Source organism: Bos taurus, chromosome 26 (assembly GCF_002263795.3).
Source record: "Bos taurus isolate L1 Dominette 01449 registration number 42190680 breed Hereford chromosome 26, ARS-UCD2.0, whole genome shotgun sequence".
Taxonomy (NCBI): Eukaryota; Metazoa; Chordata; class Mammalia; order Artiodactyla; family Bovidae; genus Bos; species Bos taurus.
Genome location: NC_037353.1, coordinates 13,386,988 through 13,406,491, shown reverse-complemented (window position 1 = coordinate 13,406,491; position 19,504 = coordinate 13,386,988). Strand labels below are relative to the sequence as shown.

At 37.1% G+C, this 19,504-nt stretch overlaps 1 protein-coding gene across 2 annotated transcripts in view; it reads right to left on the bottom strand.

Moving 5' to 3' along the window:
- Positions 1-19,504, bottom strand: part of TNKS2 (tankyrase 2) — a 65,408-nt gene that overhangs the window by 6,932 nt on the left and 38,972 nt on the right. Inside the window, exons 15-24 of one of the 2 annotated variants that reach the window (XM_024986072.2) lie at positions 19,116-19,281; positions 18,372-18,591; positions 15,577-15,686; positions 14,705-14,893; positions 12,393-12,645; positions 11,436-11,518; positions 9,940-10,060; positions 6,340-6,437; positions 5,428-5,502; positions 3,163-3,268 (exon numbers count right to left, since the gene is read on the bottom strand). In XM_024986072.2, the coding sequence (XP_024841840.1) occupies positions 3,163-3,268; positions 5,428-5,502; positions 6,340-6,437; positions 9,940-10,060; positions 11,436-11,518; positions 12,393-12,645; positions 14,705-14,893; positions 15,577-15,686; positions 18,372-18,591; positions 19,116-19,281 (1,421 nt within the window). The remainder of the gene's footprint in view (positions 1-3,162; positions 3,269-5,427; positions 5,503-6,339; positions 6,438-9,939; positions 10,061-11,435; positions 11,519-12,392; positions 12,646-14,704; positions 14,894-15,576; positions 15,687-18,371; positions 18,592-19,115; positions 19,282-19,504) is intronic. The other variant, XM_024986073.2, reaches the window with a different exon arrangement.

The window sequence follows — 19,504 nt, the reverse complement described above, 5'->3', positions numbered from 1 at the left end:
AAATACTAAAGAACAGAATAACTCACTTGAATTAACTTGGAAAAACCATTTCTATTATAAAATAGAAAAAGTCATACATTACAACCCTTAAGTCAATACATAAATAAATATCATGTTCTGTGCCAAGATTTTATCATGACAATTTTTAGGGTGTTGAAATGAGAAGTACCATTTAGATATTATATACTAATTCAGTCTGCTATAGCCATTCTTCCAGGGGATTGTGATATTTAAATACTGTATTTTATAGAACTTTACCAAGTCTCTAAAAATTTTTTGCAATCAAAGCCAATTAAGGAACAGATTGGAACTATCATGGGTAATGTGCTTAAAGACTTGATAAACACTACACTAATATCTATATTCATCTTTTCTATAAACTTGAAAGATCAACCACCACCACCTGCCGTGTTGCAACATAAATAGGAAATTTCAAAAATGACAAGTAATGGTGCTCAGTAAAACTTCTCAGAAAACTCCACAGGTTCAATGACAATTATCTTTTTGCACCCTGGACACTTAGAAGCACAGTCACAAGAGGATGTACGTATTCTTCTGAGGCAATTTTCAGATCCTCCTTTAATTCAATCAACCAGTTAAAAGTAACACACATCAATTTTCCAGAGTAACCCTAACACACAAAATCAATTACATACATACATACATACATACATACATACATCAGTTCAGTTCAGTCGCTCAGTTGTGTCCGACTCTTTGCGACCCCATGAACTGCAGCACGCTGGGCATTCCTGTACATCACCAACTCCTAGAGTCCACCCAAACACATGTCCATTGAGTCGGTGATGCCATCCAACCATCTTATCCTCTGTTGTCCCCTTCTCCTCCTGCCCTCAATCTTTCCCAGCATCAGTGTCTTTTCAAATAAGTCAGTTCTTCGCATCAGATAGCTAAAGTATTGGAGTTTCAGCTTCAACATCAGTCCTTCCAATGAACACCCAGGACTGATCTCCTTTAGGATGGACTGGTTGGATCTCCTTGCAGTCCAAGGGACTCTCAAGAGTCTTCTCCAACACCACAGTTCAAAAGCATCAATTCTTCGGTGCTTGGCTTTCTTTATAGTCCATGTATGGGCACATCCATACATGACCACTGGAAAAACCACAGCCTTGACTAGACGGACCTTTGTTGACAAAGTAATGTCTCTGCTTTTTAATATGCTGTCTAGGTTGGTCATAACTTTCCTTCCAAGGAGTAAGCGTCTTTTAATTTCATGGCCGCAGTCACCATCTGCAGTGATTTTGGAGCCCAGAAAAATGAAGTCTGGCACTGTTTCCACTGTTTCCCCATCTATTTCCCATGAAGTGATGGGACTGGATGCCATGATTTTTGTTTTCTGAATGTTGAGCTTTAAGCCAACTTTTTCACTGTCCTCTTTCACTTTCATCAAGAGGCTCTTTAGTTCTTCACTTTCTGCCATAAGGGTGGTGTCATCTGCATATCTGAGGTTATTGATATTTCTCCCAGCAATCTTGATTCCAGCTTGTCCTTCCTCCAGCCCAGCGTTTCTCGTGATGTACTCTGCATAGAAGTTAAATAAGCAGGGTGACAATATACAGCCTGACGTACTCCTTTTCCAATTTGGAACCAGTCTGTTGTTCCATATCTAGTTCTAACTGTTGCTTCTTGATCTGCATATAGGTTTCTCAAGAGGCAGGTCAGGTGGTCTGGTATTCCCATCTCTTTCAGAATTCTCCAGTTTATTGTGATCCACACAGTCAAAGGCTTTGGCATAGTCAATGAAGCAGAAATAGATGTTTTTCTGGAACTCTCTTACTTTTTCCATGATCCAGCAGATATTGGCAATTTGATCTCTGGTTCCTCTGCCTTTTCTAAAACCAGCTTGAACATCAGGAAGTTGATGGTTCATGTATTGCTGAAGCCTGGCTTGGAGAATTTTAGGGATCACTTTACTAGCGTGTGAGATGAGTGCAATTGTGAGGTAGTTTAAAGCATTCTTTGGCATTGCCTTTCTTTGGGACTGGAATGAAAACTGAACTCTTCCAGTGCTGTGGCCACTGATGAGTTTTCCAAATTTGCTGGCATATTGAGTGCAGTCTTTCACAGAATCATCTTTCAGGATTTGAAATAGCTCAACTGGAATTCCATCACCTCCACCAGCTTTGTTTGTAGTGATGCTTCTTAAGGCCCACTTGACTTCACATTCCAGGATGTCTGGCTCTAGGTCAGTGATCACACCATCGTGATTATCTGGGTCGCGAAGATCTTTTTTGTACAGTTCTTCTGTGTATTCTTGCCACCTCTTCTTAATATCTGCTGCTTCTGTTAGGTCCCTACCATTTCTATCCTTTATTGAGCCCATCTTTGTATGAAATACAGTCAGCAAAAACAAGACCAGTAGCTGACTGTGGCTCAGATCATGAACTTCTTATTGCAAATTCAGACTGAAATTTAAGGAAGTGGAGAAAACTACTAGACCATTCAGGTATAACCTAAATCAAATCCCTTATGACTACACAGTGGAAGGGAGAAATACATTTAAGGGACTAGATCTGATAGACAGAGTGCCTGATGAACTACGGACAGAGGTTCGTGACATTATACAGGAGACAAGGAAGGAAGACCATCCCCAAGAAAAAAAAATGCAAAAAAGCAAAATGGCTGTCTGAGGAGGGCTTACAAACAGCTGTGAAGAGAAGAGAAGTGAAAAGCAAAGGAGAAAAGGAAAGATATATCCATTTGAATGCAGAGTCCCAAAGAATAGCAAGGAGAGATAAGAAAGCCTTCCTCAGTGATCAATGCAAAGAAATAGAGGAAAACAACAGAATGGGAAAGACTAGAGAGCTCTTCAAGAAAATTAGAGATACCAAGGGAACATTTCATGCAAAGATGGGCTCAATAAAGGACATACTTATATACATATATATATAAAGAGAAAATATGAATAGTCAGTATTATCATTTCTATACTTTTTCTATTATGGTAATCTTATTTATAAACTATATCCATTCAAAACATACAAATCAAAAGTTTGAAGACACAAATATAAATGCAAAGATTTACAGAAATAATGTTTGTTTTTTAGAAAATGATATGAGAAATATACAGATTCATTATTATTTCAAACCTGACAAAAAATGTGGAGGAGGATGATGGCAGGTAGGGGGAGAGGAATCTTACCATGAAATAGCATTCTTTCATTTGCATGGTTGTGGTTTTCTTCAGAAACTTCTTTTCTCCTATGAGTGTATCTTTCCCATAGTTTCTTGTTACAAACTTTCTGAATCTATAAAAAGAAAGCAGCAAAATAAAAATCTCTGGATCACAATAATTACTTACCTACTTGTTAATCTTAACCAAAAATGGGCCACATAGGACCAGAAGAGACGTAAAACTTTTCTCTGAAATATAAATTACGTATTATTTTTAGTCAACTAAAAAGCTTTGTCACAACCATAAAGATGAAAATATATGTACATTTTAGAAGTCAAAAACTACAGATGAGAAAAAGTTACATATGGCTACATGTAAAGGTCAAGAGTACTATTAATTGGTTAAAATACTTCTATTCTCACTTTAGAATTATTACTAAAACATGTCCAAATCAGACATACTGAGTTCTGTATGGAAGTGTAAGAAATAAAATAGTGTAAGAAAATAGTGTAAGAAAGAAAATACTGTCTTTCCCCCAACTGCTTTTTCTGGCTCAAAGTACCATCTGTTTTTAATTAAAATATTTGATATAGCCACACCAAACAATCACACCCCCCCACACACACACCCCCTCTAATATTTCCTCTATTCTTCCCTATCCCTCCAATTCCTAAAACTTTTGTTTGGAGAAAAGTTTTAAGATGGATGCTGGTTTCGCTAGGAGTATTTCTAAGTCAAAACTCACAATCCTAGTGCTGCTTTTCAGCTGTATCGAGGGGTGCTACAGCCCCCTGCTGGTCCAGAACACATCTGGGAGCTGATGGTTTTAGTCTAGGTTCAAATTAACTCAAAATACCATCAAAGACATAATCAAAGCACACAGACTGGCATAAACAGAGCTCATTCATGTTTTTTAAAAAAGGGAACAAAAACAAAAGTTTTATCGGTGAAAACACTTGTATTAGATATTGTACTAAAATATCTTTCTAGAGAAAGAGAACAGCATACCTCCCAAAGTCAGTAACTCTAGAAATCAAACCCATATTCTGTTCCTTGCCCTCACCCTTAACAAACCTTGGCGTATTTTGTTACTGGTTGCACACAAAATGCCCTTGACTAAAATCTACCTATAATAGGAATAATTATTTGTTACAGTAATTATTATTATACACGTGTTTATGAAAAGAAAACTCAAGATGTCACTCAGGTCATATCATGATACGAACTAATGAAATACAGCTCCTGAAATAACCCTTGCACCTGAATAATGTGTCATCTTCTTTCTAAACAGTAAGAACATAACGATCTTGATGAATAACTCTAAAATATGAGATCTATTGGTATACTCAGAATAGTGTATTATTGTGAGACAGTAATACGACACAACTGAAAGATTTCATACTATTCACCTTTCAGTTTAAAATTTAGGTATCAGAGATACTTGCCACATTGTAACTCTAAATCTTATAATGATTAAGAATAGTTAACAGAAAATCATTATGCATCTCGAGTATACAGTTTGGTTGCCATACAGCTTTTAAAAACACCAAGCAAATTAGCAAAGCTGAAAAGGCCCTGAGAAGAGTACCTGATGTTAGTAAGAGTCAGTGCTCTCTTTAAGGTATTTTTTTAAATGACTATTTCTGGAAAGATGAAAGGCACAGAGGGAGTACTACTAAAATGACCAAAAGACGGTATTATGTGTGAGGACTCACAGAAACCCGGAACAGACACAATTAGGACAAACCAGAAACAAACCAACCATGGTGTAACTGTAAAGATGGGAGTCCTCCCATGAGCCACAAAAATTCAAAAGTACTGGAAGAAAGTCAGCAAGAGTACCTTAATAGTAGTGTCCATATTTAAAATCCTAAGCCTACAGGACTTATCATCCAAGAATGAGAAGTCATAAAGCTTACTAACAATGGAATGCTTATTCTAATCCATAATAGATTCCTTAATTTGTCGTATTTGCTGAATGTCAACCATTAAGATAATCCTGTATCTTGCCATTTAAACTTATTTAAGTTTAAAGATTAAACTTAAATACTCTTTAAGTTTAGAGATTATTTAAAGCATTATCTCTAGACTTAAATATGTTAACAGGCTGAACTAGTAGTCAGTACAGAGAATGAGGACCTTAATTGCCAAGGACACATTCCTTCCCAAAATACCCCTGCCACAGGAAGGACTTACTGGGCCGCACACATGAAGTTCTTTTGAGAGTTAATCATGGTTTCAGGCTTCTGAAAACTATGGTCACAATGAACTTTATTTTCACTGACTTATTACCTTGAGAATATTGTATCTGTTGAAGATCCCACCTGCGTGACCTCCATCTCTGTGCTCTCGGACTGTACTCTGCATCTGATGGAAACACATTTCAAAAATATGTGCATTAGCTTGTAATTCTTTTCTGATTTAGGGAACACAGTTCTTGACTCATGTGACTCTTAAGACAAATTAGGTTTTTAATATTTTTGTTGTTTAAGGAATGAGTTCTATAAGTTTGCAAGAACTACTTTCAAGAGACAGTGCATAGTTGATACAATCAATCCAAAAATACCTATAGGTGAAAATTATATAACGCAAACTACTGGACAAAAGGCAACAAGCAAATGCACAGGTGAGCCAAACATACAAAGCCAACCAGCTGGCACACTAACAAACAACACCAAACCAATGATTTATCTGTTCCCATTCATTTTGCTCTCATAAAGCACAATTTATATTTCACTGAGAGTTGGAGTTTCCTGAGATTTACTAAGCCTCACTCAACTTTGTATCTCTGTGCTCAGCTCACACATACACACTATGGTGTTCTTCAAAGCGCCAGGCGCCATTTTAAGACTTTGGTGGATACAAGAGTTTTATGGAAAGAAAGTTAGAAAAACATTTCCTAGATAAGTAGCATCCACATGTTCTGGGTCTTGTCTAAGATACAGGGCTTTGCAATTGCCTTCATGAAGGAAGGGAATATTAGCAACCTCTCCAACAGAACTCTGTATATTAATTGAAATGCTGAACCAAATTATTAGAATTAAAGCTTACTGAGATAGTGTATTTTAAATGCTGATTTTTAAGTTTTCAGGTGGTAGAGTGAGGGACAATTAAAAACTCCTGCTACATACATGTTCAAATAGATCTGGGAACTTCTGGGAAATTCAGCTGCTGACCTGACATTTACATGGTGTATGAACATACCTCTTCCTCCACAGACTGAAACTCTTTATCTTCAGCAGACAGATCAATGAGAATTGTTCCACTTCCAGAGGTGTTCAGAGTTAAGTATGGGTTAAGACCTATCAAATGAAATTTGAAGGTTAAAAAAAAAAAAAACTTGCCAGAATCCTCCTCCCTGCCCCCAGTCCACAATAAACATCAACCCAATACAACCACCCAATTTATCTGATGCTTATTACTAGTTCTTACAAGTTTTTTATTTGGGGACAGTTTAGATTTATAGGAAAGCTGAGAGCACTGGGAATTCCTGTGTGCCCTCACTCCACTCCCTAAAGTCACCATCAGCAACATTAATGTTCCCATTTTATACAGTCACAGCACACATCAAAATTAAGTCACAGCACACATCAAAATTAAGTAAATTACAGACTTTATTTGGATTTTACCAGTTGTTCCCCACTAATGTCCTTTTAGTTTTCCAGGATCCAAACCAGAAAATTACACTGCACTTAGATGACTATTTTTTTGACCTTAAAAGTCATAAGGGTTTTGTAAGAATAGTTCTGAAAATCTTTCTATTCTTTATCTTCTATGTGTCATATGTTTTCTTCTTCAAATCATTTCCTTTACTAACTAAGCAGCCCTTTCAGCATTTGGTCCCTTTATTTTTTGTAAAACTGAGAAGAACCTAGCATGGCCACAGGTAATTTTAAATTATCCAAGAATGAGAAGTCATAAAGCTTACAAACAGTGGAATGCTTATTCTAACCCATAATAGATTCACTTCAGCAATGAATTTATCCTATTTTCTGACTGTCAACAGTTAAGATCATATATACTTTCATATTTTTACTCTCACAAAAGCTTTTAAAATGTAATCTTACACAGGATTTTCTAATTTCTTTGTGGTATCTATTAACACAACTCTCCTGTAATCTCTCCAAGATCTCCAGAGCTCCACTGTTTTCTCAGGTAGGACTCAAGTCCTTTTTTGTTGTTGCTCAGTCACTAGGTCATGTCCGACTCTTTGCATGACCCATGGACTGCAGCATGCCAGGCTTCCCCGTCCTTCACTATCTCCCTCTCCTGGAGTTTGCTCAAACTCGTGTACACTGAGTCAGTGATGCCATCCAACCATCTCATCCTCTGTCATCCCCTTCTCCTCTTGCCTTCAATCGTTCCCAGCATCAGGGTCTTTTCTAGTGAGTCAGCTCTTCGCATCAGGTGGCCAAAGTATTGGAGCTTCAGCTTCAGCACCACTCCTTCCAAGGAATATTCAGGGTTGACTTCCTTTAGGATTGACAGGTTTGATCTCCTTGCTGTCCAAGGGACACTCAAAGAGTCTTCTCCAGCACCACAGTTTGAAAGCATCAATTCTTTGGCACTCAGCCTTCTTCACAGTCCAACTTTCACATTCATATATGACTACTGGAAAACCCATAGCTTTGACTATATGCACCTTTGTTGGCAAAGTGATGTCTTTGCTTTTTAATACACTGTCTAGGTTCGTCATAGCTATTCTTCCAAAGAGCAAGCGTCTTTTACTTTCATGACTACAGTCACTGTCCGTAGTGATTTTGGAGCCCAAGAAAATGAAATCTGACACTGTTTCCACATTTTCCCCATCTATTTGCCATAAAGGGATAGGAATGGATGCCATGATCTTCATTTTTTGAATGCTGAGTTTTAAGCCAGCTTTTTCGCTCTTCTCTTTCACCTTCATCAAGAGGCACTTTAGTTCTTCTTCACTTTCTGCCATTAAAGTAGTATCATCTGCATATCTGAGGTTGCTGACATTTCTCCCAGCAATCTTGATTCCAGTTTGTGATTCATCCAGCCTGGCATTTCACATGATGTACTCTGCATATAAGTCCTCTGCTGCTGAGTTAATGCATGGCAGTTTCCCTCTGGAGACTAAGAGCACTGTTCTGGTCTGAATAACAGAGCTATCACAAACATGCCAAACCCTAATAACAATGTATAGGTATGGCTGCATTATAATATCTACGGGAAGTATGACAACTATACAGAGGAGGACATTTTACAGAAAAAACACTTAATAGAATAAAGTCTGTGACAGACACTGGACTAAGGCATCTTTGAACGTCCCAAGAAGATACTCGTAAGTGCTGAAAGATCAGAACATGTAATCTGTTGACTTGATGCACTGAATAATAGCTAAGGCTGTTAAGTCAGCAAGGTAAGAGACAGTCAGAAGTTTGCCACTGGTTCTAATTTGCAAACTGGGCATAATGCCAGTATTATACAGACTCCTAGCTGCAAATGAAGATAAGGCAGGTGGTAACTTTATGCAGAAAAGTGACCCTGATGTGCTAGACCAGACAGTCATTCTGTACTGCTGTGGTGTTTCTCCTCCACGTAGGAATCAATGTTCCTACTCAATGCAGCTGGATGTCATCAGAACGACCAGAGGGCCAAAGGCGGCAGGGAGGGACGCACCTCTGCCACTTGGAAGCAGTGTATCTGCTTCTATCACTGTTTCCTGAGCCTTTAAACAGTCTTAACTGCCTCCCTACCAGGTTCACAGTGTTTTCTAGTAGAGGCACAATGGCAGTCCAAAACTGAGGGTTCCAGTTCCTCTTCATACTAACATTCCAAAAAGCCTCGAGTCTGCCCTCTTCTTTATCTTATAAAATTCTGTCTTCTATACTAGCAATATTTAAGACTATCTCACATTTTAAACGCTTTGCCCTAGTTCCTATCAGGCAAATAAAGTGCATCTACCTTTAATCAATCCCAATCCAGAATTTCAGTTTAAAGCATTCCTTAGCTTGAATCACAGAACTTTCAAAGTTCTCTTTTTGTTCCTCAAGAGATAGACCGTATCCTGGATAGCATACATTCTTTCCTCAAAATTCCCTCAGTTTTACTAATGGAGGTTTGTCTTTAACCCCAGTTGTACAGCCAGGTCTTCAATTATAGGAGGCTTCTAATCTCAGGGTACATCACTCCCTCAGTTGAACAAGAAACTTAAAATGTGGTTCTGACAACTAAAATAACTCATCTTTTATACCAAGACCTGATATACAGGAAGTGTGAACATTTGCAGAACAAATGCAATTTGCATTTTCCTTATGTATCAACATTCAAGAGAAATAAAATATTATTCAACTTTGTTTTACTACGTTTCCTTAGTTGCAACATTATTGTTTCCTTGTACTTTTAGAGTAAGTGTTTAAAATGTAACTATTTACAGCAAAGGAGATTTACAACATTATTTTATGGGCAGGCCTGAACACCTAGCCATTACCTGTTATGTTACCATATGAGATATCTAACTTTCAGATCTTTTAGAACCATATAATTTTTGAGCTACAATAACTTCAGAAATGAGTGAATGGAAATAACAGAAAAAACTTCAGAGCTAAAATAACACCCATATTTCTGAATGGCTCAGACACTTCACTTAGGTTCACAGAGTTAAAGGTAGCAGTTCAGGAAGCCTAACAGTGGCAGATTTAAGATTTGACTCCAGGTTTCCTGAATCGTCATTAGTATTCTTCTTATCAAGTGGACTATTACAGATTTTAGAATTATCCTTGAGGGCTGCCTTTATGCAAGCTGTTAAACTGACGATAGCAATGACTTAAAATGAAATACCTTGTTGTCCAGAGATAAGTCTCTCAACTCCTTTAATTAGTTTGTGTCTATGTCCGTAAGCATTGATTCCGATCTCTTTCAACTCCTTGTGTCCCATCTCAACTAATACATCCAACGTGATCTTACAAAAGAGAATGAACTGTTTAGAAGACTTGTTTGGAAGACATTCATATATTGGTGTTCTCACAATGTTATTAGACTTATATTTCTGAACACAACATAGAAATGAAAGCATACCAGCTATTAAACTAAAACTGAAAAGTTGCAGTTAATTAAACAAAAGTTGAATCAAGAACTAACCAAAAACATTATTTTCATTTAGTATTTGAACCTGAGTAGAATTAAACTGCAAAACAAAAATACATTTTCAAATTAACCACATTTAGGTGCACCATCTTATCTCTTCCACTATCACTTTATATCCAACTATTAATACATGTCTTAATGTCATGTTCCTACAGATTCTGCACTATGTTAACTGATAACTGTAGCATCGTTGTTTAAACTAACCCTTTTGACCCTGAATATATGATTCCCATTTTGTGAAACTGAAGGCATTCTTTAAAATCCTGTATTATTTGCAAACCTTTCATGAAGCTTTCTTTGAATAGTCCGGCTTGTAATAACTCTTTCTTAGAATTTCTATGCCAAAAACTTAATTCTTCATATGTTCTTGATAATTTAACTAGATTAAAATTCCTTAGAGGTACAAGATACAAAAATTACATTTTCTGAACTCAAAAAATCAGTAAATGTATTCTGACAGAAAACTTAAATTAGGACTATTCAAGAAAAGCCCAGATACATAGTTTGTGGAGAAGGCAATGGCACCCGACTCCACTACTTTTGCCTGGAAAATCCCATGGACGGAGGAGCCTGGTAGGCTGCAGTCCATGGGGTCGCTAGGAGTCAAACATGACTGAGCAACTTCACTTTCACTTTTCACTTTCATGCACTGGAGAAGGAAATGGCAACCCACTCCAGTGTTCTTGCCTGGAGAATCCCAGGGACGGGGGAGCCTGGTGGGCTGCCGTCTATGGGGTCGCACAGAGTCAGACACGACTGAAGCGACTTAGCAGCAGCAGCAGCATAGTTTGTGTGTCTATATAGCTTCCCAAAGTGGTTAGCAACCTGTCAGGCTTAGAGCGGGTAGTGATTGATGTAAGAGAACTGAACAAACTGAGGTCAAGGATAACTTATCTTTAAGAAATGCATAAGCTAGATTTATTCAAGAAAGCTATTTTGTTACCACACAGAAACAATTTTTATGTGCTAATAAACTAAACATGACTTAGTGAGTAAACAACAAGAGCAACAAACTGAATGGGAAAAAAACAAGCCAAATTAGAAGAGGGATTGATTTCCAGTCCTTACAAAAAACACACATCCTTTTCAGTCCTCAATATGTTGAATGGCTCAGGGCATTTCAAAAGTTTCTATTTTTCCCTTGAGGTTCCCCAAAACAGCAAACCAACTGAAACAACTCATGTACTTACCTGTTCTCGCTCAAATATATCCATTAGGTGTTCAAGCCCAAGATTTCTTACAAATTGAGTTATGCTAAAATCTATTCCTGGAACTGGAAAATAAAAAAACAACACAGAATTTCACATCGGAATAATGTGTATCAACATTACAACAGCAAAGTTTTGTGATATTATATGTACAAAGAATATAAAGATGAAACAAAATGTAACAGCCATCACAATATAATATTAAACTTAACATCAAAATTACAAAGAGGACTTCCATGGCGGTCCAGTGGTTAAGACTCTGCACTCCCAATGCAGGGGCCACAGGTTCAATCCCTAGTCAGAGAACTAAGAGCCCATATATGTGCTGCCATACCAAAAAAAAAAGTGAAAAAAGGTATAAAATTTCATCATTAAAAGAAAGGCCTAACCAAGGAGGCACTCACATGTTACAAACAAATCTTTTCTTTTTTAAAAATTTATTTTTAATTGTATCTTTAAAATAAGTTTCCATACAGCTTAAACTAATATAATATGTCAATTATACCTGAATGCAAAAACGAAGTTTCCCTATCTTAGGGTAAAGAGACTGTAGGTATATGTGTCTTTTTATTTTCTTTTTTGGCAGCACCATGTGGCTAGTGGGATCTTAGTTACCCAATTAGGGACTGAAACAAGGCCCATGGCAGTGAAACTGTCAAGTCCTAATCACTGGACTACCACAGAATTCCTTTCCTTTAAAAAAAAAAAAAACTCAAAATTATAATACACTGGAAGAGATAAATAAAGGCATACTATTCAACCAAAAGGATTTCTATAGCTTTCAAAAAGGTTGTTTACATCTAAAGAGTAGGTTAACATTAGAACCTCATCAAGTCTGAACGCAGAGGGAGAAAGTTTCATTAGAATTCAATAATATTAAAAATGACTTTTTAGCAATCCAATATCAGTTATTTTGGCTGATATTGGCTGATATCTCACCTTCCTTTTTCTCCAAACTGGAAGCACCCTCTGTTCCACTTGAACTGACTACTGAAGATAGCTCAGAAAAACTGCCAGACAAATTGTCAAGACTGCTGGCTGCAGAAAGGCTTGATGGGCTGGATGGACCTGAAGACAGAGCATCTGTGGTGGCTGCTGGGCTTCTCATGCCATTGAGCACTTGCGGTTTATAACACGAAGGCAGAGCTGAAGGGGGCATGGCTGCTGTCAGGAGGGCACTGACATCATCTGCCTGGAGTAGATGTCAGATGGAGATGAAATCCGCAGTAAGCAGGTGTAAAACTCTACTATACCCAACAGAATGCATTAAAAAAAGAGACAAAGCCCTAGCAGATTCGCACTAGAATTGCTTATATAAAGATGATTATTTTAAAAAGTGAAGCAAGTAAGTGATATTCAGCTAAACTGTTATTAAATGTAAAACAGAATATAGAACATATACTCTGCGGCATACAAAATAGAAGTTTAAGATGTGGCAAAGCAAGAAAAAAAAATCCTAAGACATCATGATTGAAAAGTACTGAAATTAATTTTAGAAATATAAACTTTAAAAAGTAATATCTGAAAACTTTTAAAGGCATTCTGAAGTAATTCGATCTACGTAGAACTTTAGCAAACAGAATGATGGTTGATTTTTTGGGGAAAAATTTCAGCAACATATTTGTTTCTCAAAATCGAACATTTGGAAGGGTAGGGAACAAGGATATAATTTTAATCAAATATGCCAGAATGGAAAAAAATCCCCAAATTTACTGGTATATTAATTTAATTAGTAACAAATACTATTCTTTCGGTGGCTCAGTGGTAAAGAATCCGCCTGGCAAGCAGGAGACGTGGGTTCAATCCCTGGGTTGGGAATATCCCCTGGAGAAGGAAATGGAACCCACTCTAGTATTCTTGCTTGGGAAATCCCATAGACAGAGGAGCCTGGTGGGCTATAGGCCATAGGGTCCCAAAAGAGTCAGACATGACTTAGCAATTAAACAACAACTATTCTTTTACAATGCTCAATTAAGACACCAAGTAATTAACATTCAGCAAGAAGTAATCAGGACTTATTTTCATGGCTTGTCATTTATACTGCCTTTTCAATCCTCATCTTCTTTCCCTGAATCTGAGGACTCCCATGACACTCATAGGTGGTATGTAACATTGAAAAATAATAATAGCACAATTTATTGGATGCCTCTTATGTACCTGAGAGCATGAGGTATATCCCCTCATTTAATTCTCACATTAACCAAATACATTTTACCTCCATTTACAGATTAGGTAACTGAGGCTTTGAGGTTAAGCAACCTGCAAAACCATACAACTGTTAAGTGGTAGAGCTAAAATTCTAAGGCAGGTCTGTTTGACTCTAAAGCCCAAGCATGTTCTCTAGGGCACCCTGTTTCAATGTCACTTAATTGTATCTAGTGTACTAACACATGGGTGGACTGAATTAAAAAAAGTTCACTTCTAAGTTAGCTTGGAACTGGAAGGCCATTTCCCTTAAGAAATAATCTTTCAAATACAGTTGAGCTGTCAGCCTGCTTAGAAAATTCTATCCAACCAGCTGAACTAAATTTCAGTTTCTCAATGTAACTTGCAACCGTGGAATCTCTCGGTAGAAAGCAATCTGCAAGACAGACTCTCCTTCTCCATCTCAAGAAGAATTTCCTCTCCCCTTCCCTCCACTGCTCTGGGTCAGTGTCCTCAGGGGCAGAGGCAAGAGAGGCACCTGAGTCACAGTGGCCGCGGCAGAGGCTGGAGGCCACGGTGGAGACACATGTAGGAATTTTCTCAGGAGAGGAAACGGAAAAAGGACTTGCCACAGAAAACTGGAGGAACAAACTTGTTTCATGAACGGTTTTGGCAGGGTATGCAATAAAACCTTTGAGATGAGACAGTGTTTGGAGGGAAGAAAATGTCTATAAACCAGGCTCTGCAGCTGCATGCTGGAGGCAACGCTCCCGGCTGGGTGGTTCATAAAGACCCCCGGGCCCATACTATCTTGTGCCCCTTGAACGCTGTTCATGAAGTGCCCTGCCTGCTTGTTTCCCAACTACTGTAAGCAGTATACCTTATACTTCTTTTTCCCATTTCTAAAAGTACTCAGCTTACAAAAACTGATAATTCTACTATTTACTTATTATATTTTAATACCAAAGAGAGCCAAAATTTAAACCAAGCTGAACGCCAGATTTTGCCACATTCACCAAGAAAACATTATATATATATATATATGCCAAGGGAATTGTCAAGACATCAGGAAAGCACTGAGATTTTTCAAAAATCCCATCACTTACTGAAACTAAATCTAAAGGTGTTTGTCCTTCCTGATTTTTAAGAGTTGGATCAGCTCCATGGGCCAATAATAACGCACAAAGCTGTGTTCGTCCCTTCTGGGCTGCCTCGTGCAAAGGTGTGAAAGCCCATTTGTCCGTAGCATTGACACACGCATTATATTTTATTAGCAAAGCTGCTACATCTACATGCTGTAGAAGAAAATAAACCTGTTATAGTCTGAATTATTACTTTATTATATTGTAGTTCTTAAAAAGACACTAGCTATACTCTAGAAATGAAAAACTGTGTTTTTTCTCCATCAATATTTATGGGCTACTGATTAGAAATTACAGTAGTAGACATTTATATAACTTGAGAAAATATCCAGAAAATAGATAATACTACACAGAAAGAAACTAAACTAATGGAACTTTAACAATATCTCATTTAGGTATTATAACTGCTAAACATCAATTTATAAACCTGCAGCCTTCCTTAATTAATCAACTGAAGATGGTCAATACTGATGATTAATATTCAAGGCTATTAAATGTAAGTCAGAAACAATGCATCTGATCTCAACAGATTTGTATGACCCCAGTGGATTTTCTGGGTACCAACAAATAAACAAAATCACTAACATCTCACTAAAAATAAGAGATGTGTGCTGAGGAAGGTAAAATAACAGAAGACAAAACGTCCATGTCAGACAGCAAGCTCCCCGTAAGCTACAACAGCCTGAAAATGGAAACTTAGAGGTTATTTACTCTTTAGCGCTCATATTTACTTCTCTGTAAAATGAGAAAGTCAAACTAAGTTTCCTTTGCATTGTAACACTGATTTTCACTGAGAAAACTGCCAGCATTTTAAAAGCTAACATGAAAGAACTTACGCCGTAAGATGCTGCATTGTGTAAAGGGATAAGTCCTCCTTTGTCCTGAGCATTCACATCAGCTCCATGCTGTAGGAGATATTCCGCAACTTCTAAATTATTATAACCAGCTAATTCAGGAAAGAAGTAAAATTACTTTTACTTGTTAATATAAAAATAGCTACATATATGTATATATATATTTCTAAAAGATAGGATTTTTAAAATAAGAGATTTGATAGAAATCTGAAATTCTCCAATGGAATCTATTAAAGATTTAGCTTATGAAAAAAATTGCCCACTGGCCTCAAGTTGGAAATTTTCAGTGATGAAATTCATTTCTTTTTGAGATTCTAAAGTTATACTGGCTGATTTACTTAAATAGCTCCTTTTAAAACCTTCTTACCAAAGTCCCTGCCTTCATGGTTATTATATATACAACTTCCTCAACTCAGGTAAATGGTCTCAAGGCTGCAAGCAAAAGGCATCCAATCATACAAAAGCGAAGTTAGGAACAGAAGTGGCTGGCAGAGCAGAAGACAACATATCAGTGGGTCTCAGGGTCCCATTTCCTCAGAAGATCACAAAGACATGCTTTTTGCCAGAGAGAATGTAAGTGTACACATCTCTACGGGCAGCAGAATCTACTGCTGCTAAAGCCATGAAGTAGTAAAACTGAGTATTTTATAAATGTACTATAATCCCCCAGCTGTCATCTTGGGAACCGACAGCTTTCTTAGTATGTGTTCTTGGTAAAAAAAAAAAAAAAAAAAAGATATATTGATATACTGTATCTGACACATAATCATAGTTTGAAAGCAAATCTGGAATTTAACTTTGCCAACATAAAATCAGCTGTCACTTGAAACTTTAAAATAGTTCAAAATATATAATTCATTCACTTTTACTGCAGTTTTCAGCCTTTTGCTGAGACATCGAAAGCAAAAAAAAAAAAAAATTTCAGTAAGATCAAGAAAAACAAAACTACCGTAAGCTAAATACACCAAATCCAAAAGTCCTTCCATGTCTCAAAGCATAATACTACGTAAGTGAGAAACGTTCTGTGTGTACAATGTATTTGTCACTTACAAAGATAACACAGACTTACAAAGTAATAGTGTTCTAGATAAGCTACCATTCAAAGCCTAATGTAAATAATTATGCACAGCACAATCCAAATCTGAGATCAGGCCACATTTTGTCTTACACAGACTACTAACTCCTGATTGCCAGAGGAAGAAAAGTCTCACCTCACTTTGTTAGCATTTGTGGTTTATCACTTCCAAAATGCTCTAAAAGACACAGAGATGGAGTAATTCTTTCCCTTGGCCTGTGGGGTCCCAACTCACACGGGGTCATAATTTAAAGGTCTAAACCACAAACACTAAAATGATCTCTTATGGGACTTAGCTGGTGGAAATGGCTGGGACTCTGTGCTTCCATTGCAGGGGGCCTGGGTTTGATACCTGGTTGGGAAACTAAGATCCTGCATGCCACGCCAGGCATGGCCAAAAAATAAACAGAAACTCCCTAGGAACATAGTTGCTCACAATGTGAGACTGAAAGGAACTGAGAGAAGAGCACTTCCCACACTACACAAAGTGGCAGAAACACCTGCATTCCTTTTTTCTCTTTTTAAACCATGTATATTTATATTAATCTGTATGGGTCAAACATGCCTATGATGCAACTCCACTAAAAGACTAGTAGCTCAGTAATTTTAATGACCCATTCCCTAGCAACTTTTTCTTCTTTTTTTAAAGGTATATGAATTTTTATTTAAAAATTATTATTATTTTTTGGCCACGAGGCTTGTTGGGATCTTAGTTCTCTGATCCGGGACGGAACCCATGCCCCTGCAGTGGAAGCACAGAGTCTTAACCTCTAGACTGCCAGGGAAGTCCTGCTAGCACCTTCAATGCAGCTCAGAAAGCTGTACTGAAATCACAGTGCTGCACTTCATGCAGTGAAGACAAAGACAGACTGTGCCAGTTTCATGAGTGAAAACTCAGAACAAAAGTTAGATACTCAACTATAGCCCCCAAATTTCATATGGTGAAGCCCTAATCATTAGTACCTTAGAATGTGACTGTACTTGAAGATAAGGCCTTTTAAGAGGTAATTCAGTTAAAACAAGGCCGTGAGGGTCAGCCCTAATTCAACGTGACTGCTGTCCCTATAAGAGCAGAAGTTAGGACATAGAGACACCAGGGATGCACATATACACAGAAAAGGCCACGTGAGGACTCAGAGAGAAGGTGGCCATCTCCAAGCCAAGGACTGGGGCCTCAGTAAAAACCAATCCTGCCAACATTTCCAAAGCTGAGAAAATATATGTCTGTTGTTAAAGCCACCTAGTCTGTGGTAATTTGTTAAGGCAGGCCTTACAAACTAATACAAAAAATAACAAGAATTTTATGTCACTTTTGGAAGTGTAAAGACTTTTTTCTGCTTCTGTTTAACAACTATCATTAGAAGAATTGAAAATTTTAACTTTCCATCAGGAAGGCTGACTCAGGCATATTTTTAAAGCTTCTATAGCGAAAACACATTCACCAAAGATGATTCAAACAACATGATAACCTGGAATAAAGGTTCTAAAGCACATGGAGACTGGCAAAGCCGCTTCCAATTATTCTTACTGAATGTAAATTGCTATACTAAAGAGAGCATGGCCCTGTACAAACATTCTAGTGTATACGGTATTAGAAGACACCTGATTCGAATCTTTCAAATTTACTTACAGGAAATATTTTACTCAGGTAAAATGAATCTTAGATGTGCCAGCCTAAATCTGTGACACTTCGTTCACCTACCTGCTAAATGTAAGGGTGTTGAATGCCGGCCTTGGGTATCACGGCAGTTTACATTATCTGGTGAAGACAGCTTCTTTACTCTGGCCAAACAGCCCTTCTTGGCAGCATCCAATAAAGCTGCATCTCCCCGAAGCAGATCCTGAATATCTGTATCTCCTTCTTTCACCAGATCCAAAGGGGTGTTTCCATCTCTGTTTTTCTTTGTGGGGTCTGCACCATGCTGGGCATGTGAAAAACAGAAAGGGAAGATTTAGCTTAAGTTTGCCTTTGGATAACAAAAAAATAGTCAATCTATTTTATACAGACACTTAAAGGTTAACATGACTATTAACAATGTTAATACACAAAAAATTACAATAAAAAAGACACTTAAATATTACTGAGCTTTAATAATGCAAGAATATAACCAAAATTTTAAACTACATTCAAAACAAAGTAGTATTTCATTAAAAATTACCTTTCACATATGCTATTTTGTTTTCACAAACATTTCAACGTTTGTATAAGGTATAAATTTAACTGCAGTCTTGTTTTTACTGTAAAATACCTACAGATACCAACGTACTATCAATTTCATTAGTGCTAAATAAACCTGGCTTATAGTGTTCATGACATTTATTCTGAAGTCTAGGTACACAATTAGAGTTTTGCTTCCTATCCCTTTACTATTAAAGTTTGGAGCTACAAGTAATATAATAAACATATTCTACATTATATACCCTGTTCATAAATACTTCAATATACCTGAAGCAGAAGTTTGCAAATTTCATATTTTCCTTTGGCTGCAGCTTCATGTAAAGGTGTAAATTTCCATAAGTCAGCTACATTAACTACTGCTCCATGCTTAACAAGAAGCTCTGCAACTTCATAATGTCCATAAGAACATGCATTGTGCAAAGGTACAAGGCCTCTGAAATGAAAAGTTAAATAAAAAACACAACACAAAGATATATTTTAATTTAAATAACTACACAGAGATGATAAAGTTATTGACTTATACAAGAAATTCTACTGATTTTAATTTATAGAACATAAATTTATTGTAAGCAGAAATGGAATTACTTTGACAGGGGCAGAGAGGAAATTTTTAAAATATTTAAAATTGCAGAGACCATAACAAGCATCTATTTTGC